This window comes from Colletes gigas, unplaced genomic scaffold, assembly GCF_013123115.1.
Source record: "Colletes gigas isolate AHSC1104 unplaced genomic scaffold, ASM1312311v1 Colletes_gigas_Sc00029, whole genome shotgun sequence".
Classification (NCBI taxonomy): domain Eukaryota; kingdom Metazoa; phylum Arthropoda; class Insecta; order Hymenoptera; family Colletidae; genus Colletes; species Colletes gigas.
In genome coordinates this window covers 833,714-859,738 of record NW_025106658.1, presented here as the reverse complement: position 1 = coordinate 859,738, position 26,025 = coordinate 833,714, and the positions used below count along the sequence as shown (strand labels likewise).

At 38.2% G+C, this 26,025-nt stretch overlaps 1 protein-coding gene across 4 annotated transcripts in view; it reads left to right on the top strand.

The window, feature by feature from the left end:
* Positions 1–26,025, top strand: part of LOC122401899 (mannosyl-oligosaccharide 1,2-alpha-mannosidase IA-like) — a 667,988-nt gene that overhangs the window by 633,636 nt on the left and 8,327 nt on the right. For 3 of the 4 annotated variants that reach the window (XM_043404324.1, XM_043404326.1, XM_043404325.1), the window contains 5 exons: positions 15,948–16,127; positions 19,535–19,748; positions 24,292–24,516; positions 24,672–24,877; positions 25,124–25,318. In XM_043404324.1, the coding sequence (XP_043260259.1) occupies positions 15,948–16,127; positions 19,535–19,748; positions 24,292–24,516; positions 24,672–24,877; positions 25,124–25,318 (1,020 nt within the window). The remainder of the gene's footprint in view (positions 1–15,947; positions 16,128–19,534; positions 19,749–24,291; positions 24,517–24,671; positions 24,878–25,123; positions 25,319–26,025) is intronic. The other variant, XM_043404327.1, reaches the window with a different exon arrangement.

Sequence of the window (26,025 nt, the reverse complement as noted above, 5' to 3'; positions counted from 1 at the left end):
TCAGCGGTCATCGTGACGATTTTCCAAGTCGCAGCTTTTGTTTTTATCACGGACGCGTCGACGAACGGAACTCGAGTGAACTATTTCCCAATAATGACGGAATATTCAATGGACGAAGAAAAGTACCTCTATTTCATTGTGTTTCATCAGAATATTACATTGTTTCTATGCGCCTCCACGTTCGTAGCCACGGAGACGTTGTACATTATGTGGCTGCAACACGCTGCTGGCTTGTTCGAAATCACGAGGTAAAAAGAACCGATCGTTCGATGCACTTTCACGCCTATGGTCTTTGCAATCTTATGTACACAATTTTACTCGATGAATGTAACTAACTCGTTTATTGCAGTAGACCTAAAACAGAGTCATTCTTAATTTTTCTCATATTAATTGCACTGAATGTAACAAATTCTTTGTTGTAATTTGTAGTTACCATATTGACAAAGCAGTTTCTGCTGGATCCACGCGGTTACCTGTCTCGCAAGAGCATTCGTACAGAAACAGTAGGAGGTTTCTAATAAGTGCAGTAATTGCACACAAAAATGCGATAAAGTTAGTATTTGATCGATGATTTTATTTTCAAGTGTAAAGTAACAGTAAGATATCGTGTTTCTTTCATACGAGCAATGGATATTAATATGAAAGCACGAGAAATGCTCGAGTTGATGTTATAATAAAGTAGTAATAAAGTAGTGTTGCGTAAAACATAAGAATTGAATATTTTCAATACTAACGATGATTTTTCTCATTCGATGAATCTTATCTGTTCATGAAGGTTTGCCACCGATTTGAGAATTAAGTTTCAAGCCTCTTATTCTCTTCTTCTTATATTCGGCGTCGTATCCTTAAGCGTTAATTTCTTTCGTGTGAGTAACTATTATAATTCTTTTCGTTAACCGATAAATAGGACATGCTTGTGGTATAAAAAAGGCACTCTTTATTTCCAGTTGTCTGAAGCAGTATTTTCGTCACACGACGTCGAAGAATTCTTGATCTCGTTACTGTTTTCCATTTCTGAACTGGTGTATATGTTTTACATAAATTATTTGATACAGCAACTGTTGGATTGCGCGAACAGCCTCGTCACAGTGATGTAAGCGTAAAAAACAGCTCTGAGCTTGTAAAACTCTGCCAAACAAAAATAATTCGAGGCAATCTGCAGTTTCGATTCTGTCGAAATTTTCAGATACGATACCAAGTGGTACAAAATGTCGATAATCATACAGAAATTGTTGCTAATCATCATGACAAGGTGCAACGAACCTTTCCATTTCAATTTTTGTAACTTCTATTCGGGATCGATCGAAGGATTTTCAACGGTACATTGCTTTTTTTAGTAATAATGTCGCTATCACGAGGAATGCAATTCTGATATAAATTTCAGCTTGTAAGGAGCACGGTGTCCTATTTTATGGTAATGTCGTCCTTCGAGAGTTAATACAGACTTTACGGATCTAATAACAGTGGAATAAGTAGTAAAATATTAGCGAATAAGGTAAAGAACTGTTTTTTAAAGCGTAATAGTCGGATTTCTACACAGGGAGTACGTTCTTGCAGGATCTAACTCAGCGTTGTAGAAAGCATAGATCGAAATAGCGCAATTTGACGAAATTTTGAAGCGATTGCTTTTCAAAATATGTGATCTAAAGAAAAATAACGTTAGATCTTTTTCTTATTAAAAATTGATTTTGCAACGTCTGGATGTTTTCAAAGTTACAGAATGGAACACGGATAATTTGGTATTGATATTACGTGCAAGGAACGAAAGTCACCAAGCTTGATAAGTTTGAATTTTTGACCGTTTGAACTGTGTTTAGATTTGTTTTTTTTTGCCTAAAAATAGATACTGGGCTGGTTCGAAATACTCGCATTGTAGAAGATATTTTGGTAAACCGTTGCTACGAAATATTGAATGCGAAACTGTTTCAATGGAGACGTTAATGAGAGGACCAGTTTTGCAAACTCGTTAACATGCAATCCTAGGAGCATTTCGTTCGCGCTAAGTCGCATGATTCGTTCAGGTTCGTATCCTTTGACAAGAGAAACGAAGCTACACGGCGTACAACTCATCTCGAAGTAATGTAATAAGTAATCTTCTCACTATCGATACTCGAACGACGGATAGGAAGAAAGGAATGGAACAGTAAAGGCTCTGGACAAACAGGTATCCCCGAAACACAACTTATGCTAATAAAATAGAGAGGAGTGGACAAAGGATGATAAAAACCGTGTGTGATCGAAACGGATTATCGATGGAAATGCATATCAATGAGAAATTAGATATGTTTGTAAAAATAGAGACTACGTGCATAGAGGAATATTCTATAAATGGAGACACCTGTTGGTAGCAAGTGAAGTTCATAAAGTTTGCATTAAGATCGACTTTCCAACATCACGCGGCTATTATGCACCCCTATTGCATGCACGCACCAGAGAAACTACGGTAATTTTCTCGTTACGAAGCTATAATCATAGCTTCCATCGTTTAATTAATAATACCTTATCAATTCTTTAACACTAACATCACACGAACGAAGTTGAAGTTCTATTTTAACACGAAGATCTACGAACAATGACTGTAAAACTTGATAACATATATTTTTTCCTCGAAAATCGCGTGAACGTTGTATATACATAGATATCCCCCCCTGAAGGAACCAAATATTTATTCATATTTCTGATTTGTCTGATATAAAATTTCCTTGTGAAATCGTTCGAATATATGGAAGCTACACTCGTTTATGCTGTATTAATTATTTACGTTCCAAATTACTATAAATGTGACAGAAAATATCGAATATCTCTTTGAAAATAAATTAGAAATTATTATCGAACATCGTGATTAAAATTTTGAAGAATGCAACGTATTTTTTGGTTAAAATAATGATACATAAAATATTTCATAATCACGTAATGTTATTTTGTGTGATTATTAAATATTTTATGTGATTAGTGATTAGATTCCGAGTCTCGTGTTGTGTATGCTTCTCTCACGCTATAGTAATTTATTCCGTCGAATAGGAACCATATGATGGACAAACAGTTGAGGGTAAATATTAAATAGCAGGTGCTGCGAGTCTTTCATTCCTTACGTGACCGTACGACATATTATTTCCTCTGTACGACACAAATGTGTAATATTATTCTCCTAATTTAACGTCGATGAATTTTTCAAGCCCCTGTTTATCCTGATGAATCTTTCAATTTCTTGTTCATTCTAGCCGGTTGAAACGGACTATTAATGCATATTGCTCGAACGATAGAGGAACGTCATAGAAAACTGTTACCTAAGAGTACATGGTAGTCAGGGGCGTGAAATAAAAACAAACATCTATTAGCGGTTCAGTTATTATGCACCCCTGGTATTGGCTCTACGCCAGAAACGGCATAAATTGCATTTTAATTACAATTCCAGCCACTCACTTACCGCCATCCTTCACGAGAACATTGACAGTTCAAGGGTGAATAATCGAAATAAATAAAAAAGGTTAATGTTGGTAGAATCGACGTTGATCCATTTCTCATTACACTTTTCGACTGTTTTTTTTTTAATTCCTGAAAAGAATATTCCGCGTGAATTATTGCACAGAGGATAGGGTGGTATTTTGGCCTCTTTTTATATTTTTTTAAATCTAATTTCTAGTTCATAAACTCTTATCTATTAATAATATTAATTTTGGCTCCAATAACAAAAGTGCACGATTGTACTGCTGTTATATCTGTTTCTGTGACACCAAGTATGGTAATTGTAATTCTCTTTAATTTCGAAAAAGTGATTCTCCATATTAAGCACTGCGGCACACAGTTTGCAGTTTTGAATTACTCTTGCTGGGAGATTTACGAATTAATTAACTACGTTGAGGTTTCGAGTGGCCCTCGATTGCCATTCAGAAACAATGTCGAGCGTTGCCTCTGTTAAAACTAATTCCAGAATATCCAGGTTATGGAGAAGGTAACGATCGGTGATTTTCTTGGATTCGAAACACAAATGTGCTCCAACCATTGAATAGAAATGAACATCGCTGACAGGAATAGCAAAGCTAATAGCATTTGTCGCTATTGGAGGTACTCCGCAGGAACGAAATTCCATTTTTGTTAACTTTATTAAGAATCTACCTTTGGAAATTGCGGAGAAAGTTTTCCTCAACATCTGAGCATAAAACATAGTCTTGACAAATACCAGTTTTTGATTTTTAGTCATTTTGTTTGACGTTCTACAGAAAACTTGTTTAACACTTTTTTATAGGTATCCATAAACTTTACTTCCCCCCAAAATTTCAATCCAAAATATCCACTATTGTAGGAGATATAGCAATTTGAAAATTGATCTACTCTTATGGGGGTTTTCCTCACTTTACGGTGTTAAGGAGTAAGTTTTCGAATATTCTCATAATGTTTACGTATTCTGCACCAAAATACGCGTTGTTTGCATTTTTTAACTTTAAAATCCTCCAATCCGTTCAGAAGTTATGACGTTTTGAAGATTTGCTTGAAATTTCAGGGGAATCAGGCATATGTTGTCAGACATTTGGTAATGAATTTTTTTCACAAAAGTGGGTAGAATTTCGGGGGTATGCCTATTGACAAAAAATGATTGTAATTAACCCCCCTAGCTAAAAATAATTTTTTCAGAATGATTTGATATTTTTTAATTTAATATTGTTTATAACATTTTAACGAAGTCTCAATCAAGAAATTGATGTTCTTGATTTTCGTCTTATTTTGGCTTCTAAAATCTCCCAGGTGTAGCCAAACACTCTGAATATAATTCCACTATAAAATTGAAAATTATATAGTGTGTCTTACATTTCACATTGCGTTCTCGAAAGAACTGACTCCATTCCCGTTGTACAGCCACTCTTTCCAACATATAATAACTACCAACTTCTACTGTCAACCTTATTTTCAATTATGTATAGTTACAAGCTTGTAAAAAGTAACCTCGATTAAAAATTGCCGGAATTAGGTCGTGTTTGGACTCGTTTCCATCGGAAAGGCCTCACGAATCGATCGAAAGCTACCTGACAAAGCTATAACCGAAAATATAAACAAGTTTCTTCGCTTAGTGCAGACTTGAAACGAGGATCGTTCTCTTTGACCACCAAAGAGTTTGTCGAAGAGCTTTCGTCGCGCTAATTGGGCTATTAATTTTGCCGAGTGTTTAGGATGCTCCGCGTCCCTGTTTAGAGAAAATAAGGAGCGTTAACGTCGCTGAATGAGATCCTCGAAGGTTTCACGACTCGAGTTCTTGCACTTAAATGCCACGGTTCCAGGCTCCCAACTGTAAGCCGTGACATTTGGAAAATGACTACGACTCTTTGCCAGCATTGCAGCCAGTCTCATTTGGAGTCTGAGATCGCTACTGGACACTGTTGAACGCCACTGGGCGCTACACTATACAATTCTTAGGCCCCTAATAACGCCGACTGCAATGCTGCTGAACCGTCGAAACAATTTTCCAGAAGGACGCTATTTGCGTTAGGAGCTTAGGACTGTATAAACTGCAAGAATCTCTTTTAGTAAACTTTTAGAAATTCTGATTCGATCGTTTGTAAGATACAAACAAATAAGGAGCCCTTATCTCGTTGGATTTAATCAGTAGCACAGAAGAAACATAGAAACTCCCTTTCTATATTTTTTGTGACAGACATCGCTGTTCTTTGTAAATTATTGTGGTTCGTCGCACCTTGCACCGTCACAATTTTATTCGTTCCAGAGAATTCGCTTAAAATCACGCAGGAGCAGTAAAAAATTATACGTCTCGGTGTTTCAGGAACAAAAATGGAAGCTTTTACTTTAATGGAACGTGGGGAATGAACCGAAGGCAACGAAAAGGTTACAGGAGTGCGCGTACACCTTTGATCATGCATTGTTTTCATGACCGTGGCGCAATTTGACGTTCACCTGAAAAAAAAGGAAAGAAAAAATGGCAGCTAAAAGGCCTCGGTACGGTTTTCCTCTTCCAGAAATGGATATTGGCTAGCGTCGCGGCCGTTTCACGAAAACCGTCCAAAAAAATCGTTACCTGCCTGTACCATTGTCTCGTTCGCATTAACTCCGGGGGGTTGGTATCGCGGGAACCTAAGGAACGATGCTCCTCTTCGGCGTAAAAAGCACGAGTGCGTCGCTGCACGGCGCGGTACTCATTTCCCCGCGAACCATTTCCATCTCGAAAACGAACAACGTCGGTGGAACGGGACGAAAGTGGAGCATGCGAGACGCGCGTCGAAACCTGTTACTCACGTAAGTGCTTCCGTGACTATCTCCAGGTTGTACAACCGTGGCACACTCTTACAAGTGGCTCGAGAACACGCGACCGGTTCCCGTGGTACCGGAATCGTTGCCTGTTTCGCGAACAATCTCACCTGGTAATCATATTCGCGTAAACCACCCCCGTCTGACCGTCGTTACTTCCGCTGGACGCTCTCTCCGCGTAAAACTCGAGCAAAAAGCAAGATGAAATTCTTTTTTTTAATGTAACAGGTTGAACAAGGACAAAGATTGTTGGTTCAATGTAAAAAAAGTCGAGTGTATTTGGCGAACCTCGTCAGATGGGTTCGATTTCTTATTATGACGTTCACTGAGATTAGAATGTAAGCAACGCGTCCCAAGAAATTTTCACGAGGACTTAGCAACCTTGCGTTTGGTTAAGTTCGACATTGTTCTTTAAATTGCTGCTTTCGCGGTTGATACGAGTCCTCGAAAGTGTCACGATTGTCGTATCCGTCATTAAGGGCCCCCCGTCACGTATTTCATGGTAAAGGTGCCGTTGGATCTCGCATTCTCGAGTGCAATATTGGCCATGGACCAATTTCAACTCGAGTCGGCACCTGATCCACCGTCGTGATTCTCTTTAAGCAGCCCTCCACGGTCTCCTAACCATCGACTTGATTTCTTCCGCCTCCCCCATCCAGCCTTTCTGAAACGGGAGCGTAATAATCATCGCAATTCTGTTTTACTGTCCGTGAACGTGGTTGGTAACGCGGAAGGGGGATCCAACGACGAGGCTGCGCCAAATAACCGGAACAACGGACAGAGGAACTGCTGGAAATCGATGATACCGGCTTGCACCCCGATCAAAGTCATAACAGACGAAGTATAGGATAGATCTTATGGTGATGTCCACAGACTAGGTGTACGAGTGAAGATTACATCTTATGGACTTTCGTGGCTGAATCTGACTACCATATTGACTTGAAAATTCGGAGATCTTCTCGTGGATGACGCTTGGTTGAGAAATTAGTCACTGAATTAATATTGATGGGCAGACAACTTGACTATGAAAAGTATTAAAAAATGCAATCCACTATTATGAGATGACAGACCGCTGCATGAAGGAAACTACTCCCCTCCCCCATCCTTGTATATGAATCCTGGCGCTTCGTAAAGCTTCGAGGTTTCAACGAGGAAGTAGTTGATTTTAATGGTTTCCTATTTCATTGTAATTCATTTATGAAGTCGAGCTCATGAATATCTACAAAAAAGTATTGAACAATATTTCCCGTAGAGTGTCAAACAAATTTATTAAAAATCAAAAACGAATTTCTAAGGGAAATCGACAGGGTGTAGGTGTCTAAATTTTTCAACAAAATTAAAAAATTTCAAATCATTCTGAAAAAATTCTTTTTAGCTAGGGGGGTTAATTACAATTATTTTTAGTCAATAGACATACCCCCGAAATCCTACCCACTTTTGTGAAAAAAATTCATTACCAAATGTCTGACAACATATGCCTGATTCCCCTGAAATTTCAAGCAAATCTTCAAAACGTCATAACTTCTGAACGGATTGGAGGATTTTAAAGTTAAAAAATGCAAACAACGCGTATTTTGGTGCGGAATACGTAAACATTTTGAGAATATTCGAAAACTTACTCCTTAACACCGTAAAGTGAGGAAAACCCCCATAAGAGTAGTTCAATTTTCAAATTGCTATATCTCCTACAATAGTGGATATATTGGATTGAAATTTTGGGGGGAAGTAGAGTTTATGGATACCTATAAAAAAGTGTTAAACAAGTTTTCTGTAGAACGTCAAACAAGATGACTAAAAATCAAAAACGAATTTCTAAGAGAAATCGACAGGGGGTAGGTGTCTAAAGAAAAAAAAAAATTTCAAATCGTTTTGGAAAAATTATGTTCGGTTACGGGGATCAATTACAATGATTTTTGGTGAATAGACACACCCTCGAAATCCTACCCACTTTGGAGAAAAAAATTCGAGAAGGTGTGAAATTTCTCGACAAAATTAAAAAATATCAAATCATTCTGAAAAAATTCTTTTTAGCTAGGGGGGTTAATTACAATTATTTTTGGTCAATAGACATACCCCCAAAATCCTAACCATTTTCGAGAAAAAAATTCGAGGAAATGTGTAGTTTCTCGACAAAATTAAAAAATTTCAAATCATTCTGAAAAAATTATTTTTAGCTAGGGAGGTTAATTGCAATCATTTTTGGTCAATAGACATACCCTCGAAATCCTGCGCACTTTCGAGAAAAAAATTCCTTACTGAAAATATTATTTCAGGTCAGAAATATCACAGTTTTCAAACGACCATAAATCCTACAATAGTGACTGATTCATTTAAGTAGTCGTTCCGAAATAGTCTCGACCTCGTTCTAAGAATAATTCTTGGAGAGCTCGAATAAAATGTAAACATGTGTCTAATAAACGAGGAATAAAATGGTACAAAAATAATCGTTAATAACATGGAGGGAAGGGTAATTGTATCGTAGTTATATGGATATCTATCAAGGCTCAATAATGAAAATTTGTCGTAAATCTCCTTTAAAGGGAAGAAAAACGGTGTCTGTGTATTGAAATTTTAATTTCGTGCATCTGACAGTATTTCGACATCCGTCAAATATTGACAGAAGTGCCCATATTTCATTAAAAATAAACGTCGGTGCTCTAATTAAACTCTGGAAGTCATCAACCTTTGAAATTCACGATACAGAGTACCTACAATACCAAGAGAGACCCATTCCCGTCGTGCAGCCACTCTTTCCAACATATAATGGCTACCAACTTCTACTTTCAACCTTATTTTTAATTATGTATAGTTACAAGCTTTTAAAATGCAACCTCGATTAAAAATTGTCGGAATTAGGTCGTGTTTGGACTCATTTTCATCGGAAAAGCCTCGCGAGTCGATCGAAAGCTATCTGGCAAAGATATAACCGAAACTATAAACAAGTTTAAATTAAACTCTGGAAGTCATCAACCTTTGAAATTCACGATACAGAGTACCTACAATACCAAGAGAGACCCATTCCCGTCGTGCAGCCACTCTTTCCAACATATAATGGCTACCAACTTCTACTTTCAACCTTATTTTTAATTATGTATAGTTACAAGCTTTTAAAATGCAACCTCGATTAAAAATTGTCGGAATTAGGTCGTGTTTGGACTCATTTTCATCGGAAAAGCCTCGCGAGTCGATCGAAAGCTATCTGGCAAAGATATAACCGAAACTATAAACAAGTTTAAATTAAACTCTGGAAGTCATCAACCTTTGAAATTCACGATACAGAGTACCTACAATACCAAGAGAGACCCATTCCCGTCGTGCAGCCACTCTTTCCAACATATAATGGCTACCAACTTCTACTTTCAACCTTATTTTTAATTATGTATAGTTACAAGCTTTTAAAAAGCAACCTCGATTAAAAATTGTCGGAATTAGGTCGTGTTTGGACTCATTTTCATCGGAAAAGCCTCGCGAGTCGATCGAAAGCTATCTGGCAAAGATATAACCGAAACTATAAACAAGTTTAAATTAAACTCTGGAAGTCATCAACCTTTGAAATTCACGCTACAGAGTACCTAAAGTACCAAAATGCTCGCGAAATAAGTGTTTTTTAAGCAGTTTGAAGGCCAAATTAGCCCAGAAATATCGAAATCTGTTAGCTCAGGTAGTCTATATATCAATTTAATCGAATCCATAACACACGAGGAAGAGGCTCGCATGCAAAACAGCGTCTGTCGAGAGCCTTCCCGCCTGATGGACGCAACAACCCTGATCGCATCGCGTGCACATGCTAGCGAGATATCAACGGATCCGTGTGAATTATGACGTCTTCGTTAAAACTTACTTTCCCCCAACGAACTGCTCGTGATCGTTGCTGACAGCCGTTTAAAATATCGGGGGGGGTGAAGACGAACACGATAACGCACTCACCTCCCAAAATAATTCCTTGACCGTGGACCCCCCGGGGGAAATCGAATATTTATTTTAAAAGCTCTCGGTGCAATTTATCAAAGCGTCGCGATTGTTATCGAATTAGCGTGGACCGTGACGTTTTAATTAAAAGTCCCTAAGTTACAAAGATCGAAACGTTTCCCTGTCAGCGACAACTGTTGACGCGGAAAGGAATCGAGTGGATTCGCAAACGATATTATAACGCTGTGGTGGTGGGGGCAAAGTTTCGAACTCGTTAGTAGAATTGTTCGAAGACATGTAGGGAGCAGAAAAAGATCGATGAATTGTGAAATACTCGGGGCTAGGGGCCGCCAAGGAGAGCAGCTTTTAACGAAGTTACCAGGACTTAATAAGAAGGTTGCGCTGTTAGGTCCTAAGTAAACGAGTTAATCCGGTACACCTGCCCCAGCCGGGAAGTATAGTGCACCAACATCCGACAGACGTCGAGTCCTTTTAACTTAACGATCTCCATAAACCAAGATTTCTTTCAACCTTCCTTTTTCCCCTACCCGATCAATTTATAAATACTTACCAGCCACCGTTGCAACCCCGGCGTCATTATTCCCTTGTTCCCTCGCGTTTAATTGAGGGTTTCTTTGTGGCAGCAGCGCTGTTGCTTCGTCCCCCGTGATTACATCTTGCGAGAACGGTCGTTAATAATTGTAGAGCTGAAACGTGGGTCTCATTACGCCTCGTTTCCATGTTCGAACGCATCGACGATGTTTCTGCTTCGAGGAGGAGAAAAAATCGAACTTCCAAATTGCAAATTGATTGCACACGGGAACTTTAGAGTTACTGTAAGCGTAAGTACACGTTACACGATTCAAAATTGTACTATATATCACAAAATAATCGAGTAAACCTCGGATGATGTGTAGGGCTTGGACACACAAAGCTTTCTTCGCCCATGGTTAATGACGCAACATCCTTGCACGAAGTGTAACGTATAAATTACGCTGTTCACGGGCACACAGCAACCATGGATATCGTTTTGATTGCATCGATTACGCGGCGAGGCACCGTATATCACAGAATTGAATGTTTCGATCGGTGGGATCATTGCCAGGGCCACGTTACCCAACCGATTACGTCTTTCTCGTTGATACCACACCTCTGGCCACGGTATCTCGCGTATTAGGATAAACTGCCCGCGATTACGACAGCTGGAGCCGGGGCTGTATCTCGCAATTTTTCTGTCGGGGGCTCCGTGGGCTTGTGGGCCACGCAGTAAATTCCACCGAGCTGTTTATGACCGCCTTGCGCCAATTCTGACGCTTCGAAAGTGCAGGGATGCGCGTGAAATGCAGTGGCTCTCATGCTTGTGCCTTCGATCCACCTGTTAGTCGGTCGAATTATTAATTTTGGGAGCGTGGGGAACGTAACAATAAACCCACGAAGCTCTCTAAACACTCAAAAACATTTGAGGCTTTGTGATTATGACCTAGTGCCCCTAGAACAGCTATTTAATTAGCAAATTCACTTAAATACGGTGATTTTCATCTCGTCTCGAAGCTTTCATCGAACCCTCGAGCCATAAATGTCTATCAGTCACATTCAGCTCGTCGAAAATAGGAATCTTCACGTTGCAAGCACAACGCACTCTTATCCCTTCGATCCTCGTGTTCTGATCAGCACTTATGCTGCGTTGATTGTAGCCTGTTGCAAGAAATCTCGCGGATACGTCGTTCGGGCAGCAGAGAACACATCGATAGAAACGTTTAACCAGCCAAGTAAGTCTAAAAAAAGGCCTGTGTCAGGTTGTTTGGTTTACATCCTAATATTAAACGATAAGAACCCGTCAGGAGGATATCAAGTTCGAAGCAAACGAGGAAACACGAGCTCGAGACATCGTCGTTTCTAATAACTTTATAAACTAATAATAATCTTGGCTCGTTAAATACCCTGGGAACTTAATCGCCGAATTTTCCGTCGCATCCCAGACGCCTTGGAATACAAGTTACCGTGAACTTTAAATCCAGCAAGTTTATCGCGTCCCGGGGTGGAGCATTTCTGCGTATCACATAGACTCGAAGAACACGAGCATAATTTTAACTATTTTGATCGAGGTTCGCATTGTCTCGTAATCCAACAATCGCTGGTAAGTACATAACTGTTTCACGTTGCAATCGAGTGCATAAAAAAATAATTTTTGAACGCTTATGCACTGTAATATTTATTTTCAGAATGTAACGAATAGCGTAAAATATTAGTTTGGTGAAATAAATATCGTTCTCTTGAAGCGAGCAACGCTTCTTCCAATTGTGGCGTTGCTTCTAATGCTCGCCGCTAGAGGGCTCGCGCTCTCACAAGCGCTCCACTCGACACCTAACCTAACCTGCAGCGAACCACAGCGCCACACAATGATAAATTTAGATATTGTTGTTCTTTTATTCACTCCAAAACACGTGTATCGTTGACAAAATCACATTTAATTAAACGAAAAATAAAATATGAAATAATAAAATGTATGTTTGGCACGTTTGGAAGATTGTATTTCGTTTTAATAGCCTCTGCTACCCAGTGACATGAATTTGCTTCAACCCTAACCCGATTCTACCGCTTATCCTTGGCGAAGAAATATTTTTTCTTTTAGGAGACACCTTCTGAAAGGTTCAGAGATCATTTCGGTGGAATAATATCGAGGATACGAGTGTCTGGTAATCGCGAGTTGCACGCTTGTCAAAAGTACGACGGAAGAGAAATTATCGAGTATTCGTAGCAATTAAACTTAATACCTGGGCGTTAAGTATGCAATTAACGACGTTACATTGCCGCAAAGGCGTGTCAGTACGCAACGAGATTTGAAGATCTCACGCACGTAATACACTTTAGAGAGTTTCTCATCAGCGTCGCGATACGGTTCATAAATTGTTGCCAACTGAAAATAGCTACTGCGGGAGGAAGCAGTAAGAAATAACGTCTGTTTCATACGACAGGGGATTACAGTGGAAAAGTTCCACCAAATGCTAAAAACTTCCGCGTCCCAGTTGTAAATGTTCCGGGACTTTATAAAGAATCGTACTAGAATTTTAATGTATTTGCGTGTCATGTGTATTCCTCGACACGCGCGAGCACCGCTGGATATAATTATAATATTACACGTTTATGCATTTCTTTTCAATTTCATGGCTTTGTTAAAAAGTTATTAAAAAATGAAATTGAAAAATTTCAAACCGGTCTAAAAAAATTATTTTTAGCTAGGGGAGTTAGTTACAATCGTTTTTGGTGAATAGACATACCCCCGAAATCCTATCCAGTTTCGTGAAAAAAATTCGAGTAGATGTGAAATTTTTCCGACAAAATTAAAAATTTTCAAATCGTTATAAAAAAATTATTTTTAGTTGTAGGGGTCCATTGCAATCATTTTTGGTCATTACACATGCCGCCGAAATCCTACGCATTTCCGAGAAAAAAATTCGGGTGAGTGCCTAAATTTTTCGACGAAAAAACAAATTTCAAATCGTTCTAAAAAAATTATTTTTAGCTAGGGGAGTTAGTTACAATCGTTTTTGGTGAATAGACATACCCCCGAAATCCTATCCAGTTTCGAGAAAAAAATTCGAGTAGATGTTGAAATTTTTCGGCAAAATTAAAAATTTTTAAATCGTTCTGGAAAAATTATTTTTGGTTACAAGGGTCGATTACAATTGTTTTTGGTGAATAGACATACCCCCGAAATCCTACCCACTTTCGAGAAAAAAATTCGAGTAGATGTTGAAATTTTTGGACAAAATTAAAAATGTTCAAATCGTTATAAAAAAATTATTTTTAGTTGCAGGGGTCAATTACAATCATTTTTGGTGAATAGACATACCCCCGAAATCCTACGCACTTTCGAGAAAAAAAAATTCTTTATCAAATGTCTGACCATAGCATTGATATGTTTCACTGAAATTTCAAGCAAATCTTTAAAATGTCATAACTCCTGAACGGATTGGACGATTTTAATGTTTCAAAAAGCAAACGACGCGTATTTTGGCGTAGAATAAGAGGAAATTACAAAAATATTCGAAAAGTGAATTCTTCACCCTTCAAACTGAGAAAAACCCCATAAAAATTGTCCAATTTTCAAATGGCTATATCTCCTACAATAGTGGATATATTGGATTGAAATTTTGGGAGGAAGCAGAGTTTATGAATACCTATAAAAAAGTGTTAAACAAGTTTCCTGTAGAACGTCAAACAAAATGACTAAAAATCAAAAACGAATTTCTAAGAGAAATCGACAGGGGGTATATTTTCGGTGAAAAAAAAAATTTCAAATCTTTCTAAAAAAAATAGTTTTGGCTGCGGGAGTCAATTACGATCACTTTTTGTCATTATACATGGCCCCGAATTCCCATCCACTTTCGAGAAAAAAATTCAGGAAGATGTCTAAATTTTTCGACGAAAATGAAAAGTTTCAAATCGTTCTAAAAAAAATATTTTTGGCTGCAGGGGTGTAGTACCATCATTTTTGGTCAATAGACATACACCAGAAATCCTACCCTTTTCCTAGAAAAAAATTCGACAAAATTAAAAAATCTCAAATCGTTCTGGAAAAATTATTATCTATTATGGGGGCAAATTCGAATCATAGAGATGGAATTTTGGGAAAAAACAAACCAAGGAATTCATCCTAGAAATACTATATTACATAATTTTACTTGTTCGATGAATTTCCTGTTTGGAATTAAAATAAGAATGGTGAATACATTGTGGAAATGGCTTAGTTGTTAATAAAATTTGTTAAACCCACATATAAAATATGCATTTTTTAAATAACAAACCCGAATACCGAAGTAGGAAGCCGAACGAGCACAGCTGAACGTCCAATATCGCGTACTAGATTTTTTTCGAAGGTATGCCCGAACGAAATGCAAGCAACGTGAGTTAGTGCAACAAACAAGATAAAAGTACACGAACGTGCAAAAAGACAATCGCAATAACTGACTTCGCAAATCCATGCTGCATCGCACATAAAACCGGTCGAGGACTCAGGTGTGCGCTGGAAGATCCCTCTCTCTCTTTGTTAATGTTTTTCCAGTAATGTTTCACCGTGCATATGGATTTTTCGACGCTGAAATATTAATAAAAGGGTACCATAAGGATTAATCGTGATTTCTTTAACACAAATAACATTTATTTGAAAATAATCTTCAGAGGTCCGAGCAATACATTGAGCTACTCTGACCTCTCGAATATCTTAACCCCTTAACGCTCAAATTGTTCGGGTTAATCAAGAAAGATCAGTTTTCTTTATTAGATTTGTTTCTAAGCTGTATGAAAATGCGGTCTTCGTTGCACGTAACGTATAATTTGAAGGAAAACAAATATTGTCATCCCTTATAGAACGTTAGATTAAACAAAGCAGTCAAACTCGGGCATGATCGTTAACACTTTACCGACCGGTAGCGGTTGATTAATCGGCTATCGGTCGGTAAACGTCGATCGGTAAAACAGTTGATTAATAGGCTATCGGTCGGTAAGCGTTGGCCGGTAAAACAGTCGGTTAATAGGCTATCGGTCGGTAAACGTTGGCCGGTAAAACAGTCGATTAATAGGCTATCGGTCGGTAAAGTGTTAAGGGGTTGAATATAAGCATCGAAACGATTTCAAAGTATCGAGATAATATGGAAACGTTGTAAGGCGATGGAAATACATTTAATTTGCATGTGTAAGGCCAGTGCAATTAACTTCACTCTAAGTGACGAAGATGAACGAGGATTGACGGTATGATTATTTTCTCGTTTTTTTCTTTCCAGAATTCCGAGATATCTCTCTTCGAGACAAACATTCGTTTCATGGGAAGCCTGCTTGCCTGTTACGCTCTCACCGGGGACGTGATGTTCCGGGATAAGGCGGCTCAGCTTGGCGAACGGATGTTGCCCGCTTTCCAGACGGAAACCGGAATTCCTCATTCCCTCATCAATCTCCATACCGGGGTAAGTCTGGGGTTTCGCATCGGCCTCGACGTCGACGCCAGCATGTTTTAATGTTAATTATTTCTGATGGAATTGCGGCCCCGAAATTTACGCGGCGAAAACATTTACGGGCGAAAAGGGCCGGGCAATTTTGATTTAATATTCCTGGGGTATTCCTCTCAACACGATTACATGCAACACCGTTCAAAAGTAACCTTTTTTTAGCGTCTTTTGCTTCAGAGTCTGTAAATTTTACACAGTTCTCGTAATCTGGGTTCTTTGAACTGATCCTAGCTTGTTGGAAACGAAAAATTGGAAAGAGAACACTAAAAATTCAATGTTTTGTATTCAGGCTGAACGTTTTATCAATTGAATTTTAGTGCATTTAATCTGTTTAATGTTTGGAATGTTCGATTTAACCCTCAGGTATCCATCAGTATATACGAAAGGCGTAAATTTACGCTCACTGCATTTTTTTTACTGTAACACCTTTTACTGTTTTACCAATTGGTTCGATATGGAATTGGATATTTTAATTTATTTGCATTTATTAGCTTTTTAAACCGTAAGAATGGTCTCTTAAATCTCTGGGTACTGTTTTGGTCACCAGTCGCAGCGCCATCTATGTGGATGGATTCTTTTTAGAACGCGCCACAGTTGAAAGGTTAACACGTTCACTGTCAGATCGAAACCGTATAATAATCGACAAAAATAACATTTTGATTTTACGCCATTCTAAGCTACATAACTTAAAATTTGTTAGTTATTTTTGTAACCTTGTTAAAATTCCTAATTTATTTTTTTCAACGTCTTAGCTCGAGAATTAATTTTTCTAGTATCACCAATGGTGAATCCTGCCATCTATAGATCGATATGAAATATGATTTCTATATGATTTCTATTGACGTGGCAATGAAAGTGTTAATATTTAACAGGTTGACCGCCACACCAAAGCTGTGCAATCTTTAACGAGACCAAAACTTCGATTTCAATCAATTGTAAACTGCATAACCTAAAATTTGTCTACTTATTATCGTAACCTCGCTAAACTTTGTCCAATTCAAATTTATTTAACATTTAAATTTCAACTTCAGAATGAATTGTTTTAGTTCCATAATGGGAAAATCTTGTCACCCAAATATGGATGACGTAGCAATCAAGGTGTTAATATACAATATTCAATGTGTCTTTATGGACACTCAAGAACATAAATAAAAATAATTCCAATGTAGTGGAGGAATGTTTTCCGAAAAAAAGTTCGCAAGAAATTCGAATCATGCGAATCTTGGGCTCGACGAAGAAAACAGGCAGTTTTTTGTGTCGCGGTAAATTCGTTTCTCTTTTCGCCAGTAATGCATGCGCCCGCGGCGACGAAAAAAGGATTCTGCAGAGAAGGCGGTAACCCCGGTGGTTTTGCGCGCACATTAGAAACGAGAACATCGTTGTATTCGTCGTGTTTAATTGAAACGATTCCGTCGAGTCATGCTCGCCAAAGCGACAGGCCGCGATTAATATGCAAATTCTTAATTGGACGAGAAACGACGCCGTGGAAGGCGTTGGCCTAGGTCACTTTGGCTGGTCTGCATCTTTTCCTTTGATCGGTCTCCATTTGTTAACATTTGCGTTCGGAAACAAACCGTACAAATCACCAAAACTAACCCAGATCTAATCTAGGTCTAATCCAGACCTAACCCAACTTGTTGGAACAAGTATCACTGCATAAAGATTCGAATAACAAGTACTACTTTAGCTTATTGGGAAACTGTAATTTATCAATAGGTCTGGATTAGGTCTGGGTTAGGTCTGGGTTAGGTCTGGATTAGATCTGGATTAGATCTGGGTTAGGTCTGGATTAGATCTGGGTTAGGTCTGGGTTAGGTCTGGATTAGATCTGGATTAGATCTGGGTTAGGTCTGGATTAGATCTGAGTTAGGTCTGGGTTAGGTCTGGATTAGATCTGAGTTAGGTCTGGGTTAGGTCTGGGTTAGGTCTGGGTTAGGTCTGGGTTAGGTCTCATTTACACTGTTGTTGTATTTTGTAATTTCCAAGTGTATGATATCTGTTTAGTTTGGACTTGAAAGAATGTCGAGTGAGACTTGACGAAGGTGCTCCTGAGATCAAAATTGATGTCGAATCACACTCGACATAGGAGTGCAAAGGGTTAAGATAATTTGGATTATTAACTAATCCAGACCTAACCCAGACCTAACCCAGACCTAACCCAGACCTAACCCAGATCTAATCCAGATCTAATCCAGACCTAACCCAAATCTAATCTAGATCTAATCCAGACCTAACCCAAATCTAATCTAGATCTAATCCAGACCTAACCCAAATCTAATCTAGATCTAATCCAGACCTAACCCAGATCTAATCTAGATCTAACCCAGACCTAACCCAGACCTAACCCAGATCTAATCTAGATCTAATCCAGACCTAACCCAGATCTAATCCAGACCTAACCGATTCTACAAAGATTTGGGTTCGATTGGAAAGTAGTGTTAAGTGCAATCGTCGACGAAAGTGAATAAAATTTGAGAGACTTTTTCGACTTTCCTAGTTTGCTTCCCTCTTATCTTTTAACGTTTCTCTTTGATGTGTCCAAATTTTCTCGACTTCCTGTCCGTACTTTCCCTTGATTGTCTTTACCTGTGTTCGACGTTTCTGTAATACTTTTCCTCTCCGCGTTTTCCGCCTACCGTTTCGCGAATCCTCGACATCAAACGTACTTTTCGTTTGATTTCGCTCTTTCCTACCTTTCTTCCCCCTTTTCGTCTCGATCCGCAATTTTCCACGAACGATACGACCGACTACTTCGACAGCTCTTTTCGTTTTCCACGCCGCGAAAACTCGGAGGCGAATGGAAATCCAGAACCGTTTTATTTCTCGCGACCATACCGAAGTATTAAATAAACGTTGAAATTGGATTTCCTATCTTTCATATCACCCTAACGGTGGGAGTTTGCTCGCAGAGAAATAATTAAAGACCTCCTCCGTTACAGTTTTCAGTCACTTTTAAAACGTCCTCGGAAATATCGTAAAATTACTTTTTCTTTGCCCGAAGAGTACTTTGAGGGTACACAAAAATCGAAATTAAATACAAAATTAACTTTCAGTCGCCAGGTATAAATAATTCATTAATCTTCATGATTATTCGATTAATAATTATGATTATCATTGTTACTTTTTCTAACTGAGCGTAATTTTTGTACTCGTACTAAATTTCAAAGCTTTCTTCGTCGAATTCCCAGGGAAATTCAATTTTACAAGGAGCGAATATTTGTCTTGGAAAAGAGAAGACAAAGCTAGTTCGTTTCACAACAGACGTCCATAATGTAAACGAAACTGTCTTTGTTCTTTCGTTTGATTGGTTCACTTTGGTTTGTGGTGTCGACTGATCGAAACGAAATTTCGCCAAAAATTTTCAGGCGAGCAAGAATTACGGCTGGGCGAGCAGCGGGTGCAGCATACTGTCCGAAATCGGTACGATGCACCTGGAATTCACCTACCTTAGCGACATCACTGGCAATTTGGTCTTCAAAAGCAAGGTGGAGAACGTTAGAAAAGTGTTGAAGAATCTGGAGAAACCGAAGGGACTCTATCCGAATTATATCCACCCTAGGACTGGAAAATGGGGACAACGTAAGTTATCGAAACAACACAAATTCATCATATATCAATTAGTATAGTTTTTTACCTTTTAAAATTAAGTTACGCTAATATTTAATGTGACACTATATATATGGGAGACACACGAATAATCTATACGACATAATTCAAAAATTTTAAAGGGGAAGTTTCAAAATTCTCCCCTTTCGTCTTTCCTATACATACAGGGTGGTCCAACGCAATTGTTTCAAGCCATAACTCCGTTATTATTGCATTCACGAAAAAATGTCAAAGGGGAAAGGTAAATGGTTCAAAGTGCACTACATCCGTAGGCCTTTAAATTTTTTTTAGATGCAGCGGTGCATGTGCAATAAACAATCGCATCATTTCTTTGAAGACATTTTTTGAAAATATCTCGGGATCTAATAACTTTTTGGCCATGGTACCCTAATCATTTTTTACGCAGAATGGACAGAAGAATCGATCTGTGTGAAAAAAAATATGCATTTCTGTTTAAAGAAACGATGCAATTGTTTGTTGCACATGCACTGTTGCGTCTAAAAAAAATTTAAACGCCTACGGATATAGTGCTCTTCGAACCATTTACCTTTCTCCTTTGGCATTTTTTCGTGAATGCAATAATAACGGAGTTATGGCTAGAATTTTGTACCAAATTTTGTCCATAGTTCAGATGACCGCAGAACAAACAATAAGAATAGAAATGAATATTGTAAAATTCATGAAAAGTCATGAAATGGCGCTAAATCAATATCGTGTGTTAGAAATTCAAAATAAAATTTAGAAAACTGTTATTTGATCAAAATTCTTAAAATACGCGATTGTTCAGGACTCGACCAACGCGTTTATCGTATTGTAATCGTCATTTCCACGAAAAATACACAATTTTCTGGTGAGGTGTTGTGTCTGACGTGCCCCGCTGTGATTCTGGAACCCTCTCTCCACACTGCATGCACTTTCGAGACCCTAAACTTGAGATTTGAAGTCGGAGCTCCTCGACCGGGGGATTCAGTTTTCACGAATCCTTTAAACGAGTTTGCATCTCTTTGATTCTCGCGTGCCTCGACCGCATCCAGGAGCTCTCGCCGAGACGCATTTCAATTTCTGTTTCTCGCAGTTCCCCGCGTTTCGATTTCACTGTCCCGACCACACGTACGAAAAAGTAACGAACGCGACCGCCGCGATATAAATTTCAAAGAGAGCCGCGGCAGCGTGTTCCTTTCGAACTGGCCACGCCAATTTCAATCACAGTAATCAGTTTGCTCGTGGAAAAAAAGGACGCAACACCTGGAACTAATTATTCTTTGAGCTTCATGAATTTCTATTGGAAATAAAACATTTCTCGTCGGATAAAAAGCTGGGTCGAGAAACAACGCTCGAACGGTGACAAATACAAGAGACGTCGAAAACTTCTCGATAGAATCGACAGGAAAAAGAACTGACGCCCTCGTTAGTCGGCCAAGAACAACAAAAAGTCACTTCATCACTGTAATTTCATTTGATAAATCTTCTCAGAGGTCAAATAGATTTCTAATCCATCGATTATATTGCTGAAATAGTTCTAGAAAGTGAATGCAGAAAGGGTGTTGTTCCCGTTTGATGGTGCTTGTCAGGTTCCTTTTGCCTTTTGGAGACGCCATTACCCGAGATCTCTTTGCGCGATCCCGAATAACGCATTTATCATGCCGCGCATCCCCTCGGGTGCTAAATCCTCTTCTCTCGTTGTTCCGCCGACTTCGTGCTCGTCCCGTGTTTTCCCCAATGCACGTATGACGATCTCTTGCGTCCTCTCTTTCTCATCGCCGAATATTTATCATCCTCCTGGAACCGAACGTCGACCGTTCTTCTTCCGTTTTCGTTTCTTTGCGGACGCCCGGCGACCGTCAAGCCTCGAGTCTTCTGAAATTTATGGTTCCATTGAAGACTGTCGAGTTATCCAGGGCCAGGGCGAACGAACTCTGTTACGAATTTTCGGCGAACTAATTAATACTCGAACGGAGGTTCAGGGTTGGTTGGACCAGCGACAGAATTTCAATTTTGTGCTTGAAATTTGGTGTAACTGCAGCGGACTGTGTACTGTGCGTTCGCGAGAAGTTGGCTGGTTGTCTGATTGGTGCCTGAAATGGGCGGAGCGAGCTAGCCACTCCCACTTGCCAACTTCTCGAGGACGCACAGTAGGTACACCCAAAAGTGCAACGAAATGACAAAGTGCAGGTGATTATTACGCATTTAGATCGAAATTCACGCGGTCGAAGCATGTCGAAAGTGAAGTTTCACCATGACTGCCTCTGCCTAGGTCTGTCGTCCGTCGAATTTAATTTATTTCGATCCGTAATCGCGGTTTTTCCTAGCACGAGACTTCATTTCTAGCCAACGACCCGCGAACGCGGTGGAAAGAGGAAAACGAAAGTCCTCGAAGTTTCCCTCAGCGAGGGGGATGGAAGAGTCGCGAGAGTAAAGCTGCTCGAGCTCTTTCCTCTTTGTCCCGCTGGCTCTCAGACGAGTTGTCGGAGTAGCCCTCTTCCTGGTACAAAAACCTCGCCGATATCCACGGGCGAATCACAGCGCTGGCTGTCTTTCCCGTTTCTGAAGAACCGCGGAGTCGTTCTGGTAGCCAAGTGGCCGACCATTTCGCTGCTCGTTGTCATAATGAAGCATCCTTCCGGCACTCGTCCGGCGATATCTTCGAAAACAGACGGTCCTCCTTCGTTATCCGGCTCGACGTTATTAATATCATTTCCCTTTCATCGCAGGGAAACGCAAAGTTAACTGACAATCTATAGAGACGTCGCGAACGATAAATAGATCGCGATTCCCGCGTTAGATCGAGCGAATAGCCCAGCGAACCATTCAATTGTAAATCACTGGTACTCTCTAATCGTTGAAAGTTCGTGATCTTTCATAAAATTACGAATTCGATGCACCTTTGCTCTCATTTCGAAAGCTTTTTGCATCATCCTGTTCGTTTAACACTGAACCTAAGCGTTGTTAGACTGTTTTAGGATAGTAAAAACTGAAGATTCTCTCCTTTCATCTTTCACGTCGAAAGCTAATCTGAATTTGATACCAAATTTTGTCTGTTTCTTTAAAATAATAATTTTATAAGATTAAAGATTATATAATTTACTTATATTATTTTATTATATTTAAATTTTATATTAAATAAAATAATAAATTTTTAATTAATAAATAATAAATTTAAATTTGCAATTTAATAGTTTTTTTAACTTATAAAAATAAATTCTATCAATACCGAAAGAATTAATTCTTCATTAATAAATTTACAATTTATTCCTTTCATCAGGCACAATATTTTATGTAATAATTTTATTATATTATAGTTGTTAAATAGTTTTCTTGGATCATATATTAAATAAAATTAATAAGCTAATAAATTTTTAATTAATAAATAATAAATTTAATTTTGCAATTTAATAGTTTCTTTAACTTATAAAAATAAATTCTATTAATACTTCAAGAATTAATTCTTCATTAATAAATTTACAATTTATTCCTTTCATCAGGCACAATATTTTATATAATAATTTTATTATATTATAGTTGTTAAATAGTTTTTTTGGATCACATAAGGCTATTTCATAAGAATTTCATTGTACATCATTTCAAGATATTAAAATTAAATAATAATTAATTTTTATTTATAAACAAAGTAATAAAATTTAAATTGAATTATTATATTTTAAATATTAAGTGAATAGATAAACTATTAAATTTCAAATTTAAAAATATAAATAAATTATGAATTTTAATAGACAATAGTTTAATTAAATGATTTTATTCAACAAATCATAAAAATATTGGTATATTATAATTTCTATTTGAAAAATTATTAATATGGCAGAACAGTGCAATGAATATAAGATTCTTATATAAAAATAATATTTTTTGTTAATAATTTCGCATTGATATATATTCACTTTTCAAGATCCTTGTTCACCGTATGCTAACAATTGAAATTTACTTTATAATATTACAATACTTGTAATAGTTATTATTATTTCATTTACATTAATAATTATATTAGATATTTTACTAAATAGATTCATAAATCGTTATTTATTAAAACATCATACAATTGAAATTATTTGAACAATATTACCTGTATTAATTTTAATATTTATTGCATTTCCTTCTTTAAAAACATTATATTTTATTGATGAAACATGAGATCCTATTTTCTTTACAATTAAATATATGAATATTGAAAGATATTGAAGATATGAATATCCAGAATTTAAAAATTTAAATTATGATTCATATATAATTGAAGATTTAGATAATATAAATATATTTCGTTTATTAGATGTAGATAATCGAATAATTATAATTATTGCTATTATCAATTTTCAAAATAATATAAATGAAAGAACGTACATAAAATGAGCATCGAGTTACGTTATGTAGTTTTCATTTTTACTTAAATTTGAGAATTCGGTTTTTATCGCTGTCGAACATAGGCATCGATGACATATTTATGGTTCCAGCTGTTCCCCCGTAGTAAATCGGTTAAGGAAACTATTTTCTCGTCAAAATATAGATCACATGTCGTTGGGAGGGCTCGGGGACAGCTTCTACGAGTACCTGCTGAAAGCTTGGATTCAGTCGGGCAAGGAGGACGTCGAGGCACGTCAGATGTACGACGAAGCGATCGCGGCGATAGATCAACACATGATCCAAACGTCACCTGGAAAGCTGCTTTATGTATCGGACCTGAAATACGACAGGCTGGACCATAAAATGGGTCATCTGGCCTGTTTCGCTGGTGAGTATTAACAGAAATCCTCTTACTCTTCCATTTGATAATCTTTTCACTCGCATTTGCGCGAAATATCTTTTCAGCGACCATTTTCTTCTGTTTGGAAATTGATCAGAAGTTAACCATAGGCTCCGTGAAACAAATAAAGTGTCTGTTTCCAGGTGGAATGTTCGCATTAGGTGCCAAAACAATGGAAAACGAAATGTCTGACAGATACATGTCGATAGCCGCTGGTCTAACTAACACGTGTCACGAATCCTACGATCGAAGCTTCACGAAACTTGGACCGGAAGCATTCCATTTCATCGAGGGTAACGAGGCGAAGAGCTTAAAGAACGGCGAGAAATATTACATCCTCCGACCGGAAGTAAGTATCTTTCTCCCTTCCATTCGATACAGAGTTCATTCACCGGCTGTAAAACATATATTCTGAAAAACGAAAGAGGAATATAAACGACCTAGGTGAAACGAGCTGGGAAGTAACGTTTCGACGTAATTTTCTGGTGTTTTCCCAGCCGGGAGAGCTAAAATATTCAATCCTTTGTTTTTCACGTCACTCACTGGGCAAATGTCTGCTGGCCAGATTCCGTGGAATAAAATATTTATCTTTCAGACGTTCGAATCGTACTTCGTGATGTGGCGGCTGACAAAGGACCCGAAATACCGCGAGTGGGGGTGGGAGGCTGTCCAGGCGTTGGAGAAATACTGTCGTGTTCCAGGAGGCTTCACTGGACTTCACAACGTTTACGTGATCGATCCGCCGCAAGACGATGTTCAACAAAGCTACTTCTTCGCTGAGACTCTCAAGGTACTAGTCCCTTTTTTAACGAACCACACCCCTAACTTTGTTTCGAAAAGGGTAGTTTTTCATAGTTTGTTGTAACCATTTGAGTTCCTCGAAACTGCCAAGCACACTTTGCCTCGACGGTCCAGACAGCCTTTCTTACAATTTTATTTCGAGCCAACAATGGGGATGAATTCAAAAGCATAAGGAGAAAAGTTTATTGGGACACGACAATGCTAGATTTCACGCTCCAGCAGCCACCAAAGAGACAATGGCGAAGTTGGATCTCTCTGTTTCAACCGCCATACTGTTCAAACTTAACGCCATTCTTAAAATCGAGGGAATTTTCACATTTTCGTGCTAATCTACTCGAAATAAAACAAGTTGAATGCATTCTTAATTACTGTAAATCTTGAATCATTTTTCGTGAGATTTCTGAGGAGAAATCGAGCCATTGGTTGTATTTTATTAATTTATTTCAAGACGAGCCATACTGTTCAAACTTAACGCCACTCTTAACACTTTACCGACCGGTAGAAGTTGATTAATCGGCTATCGGTCGGTAAGCGTTGGTCGGTAAAGAAGTTGATTAATACGCTATCGGTCGGTAAGCGTTGGTCGGTAAAAAAGTCGATTAGTAGGCTATCGGTCGATAATGTGTTAAAATCGAGGGAACATTTTCGTGCTAATCTACTCGAAATAAAACAAGTTGTAATGCATTCTTAATTACC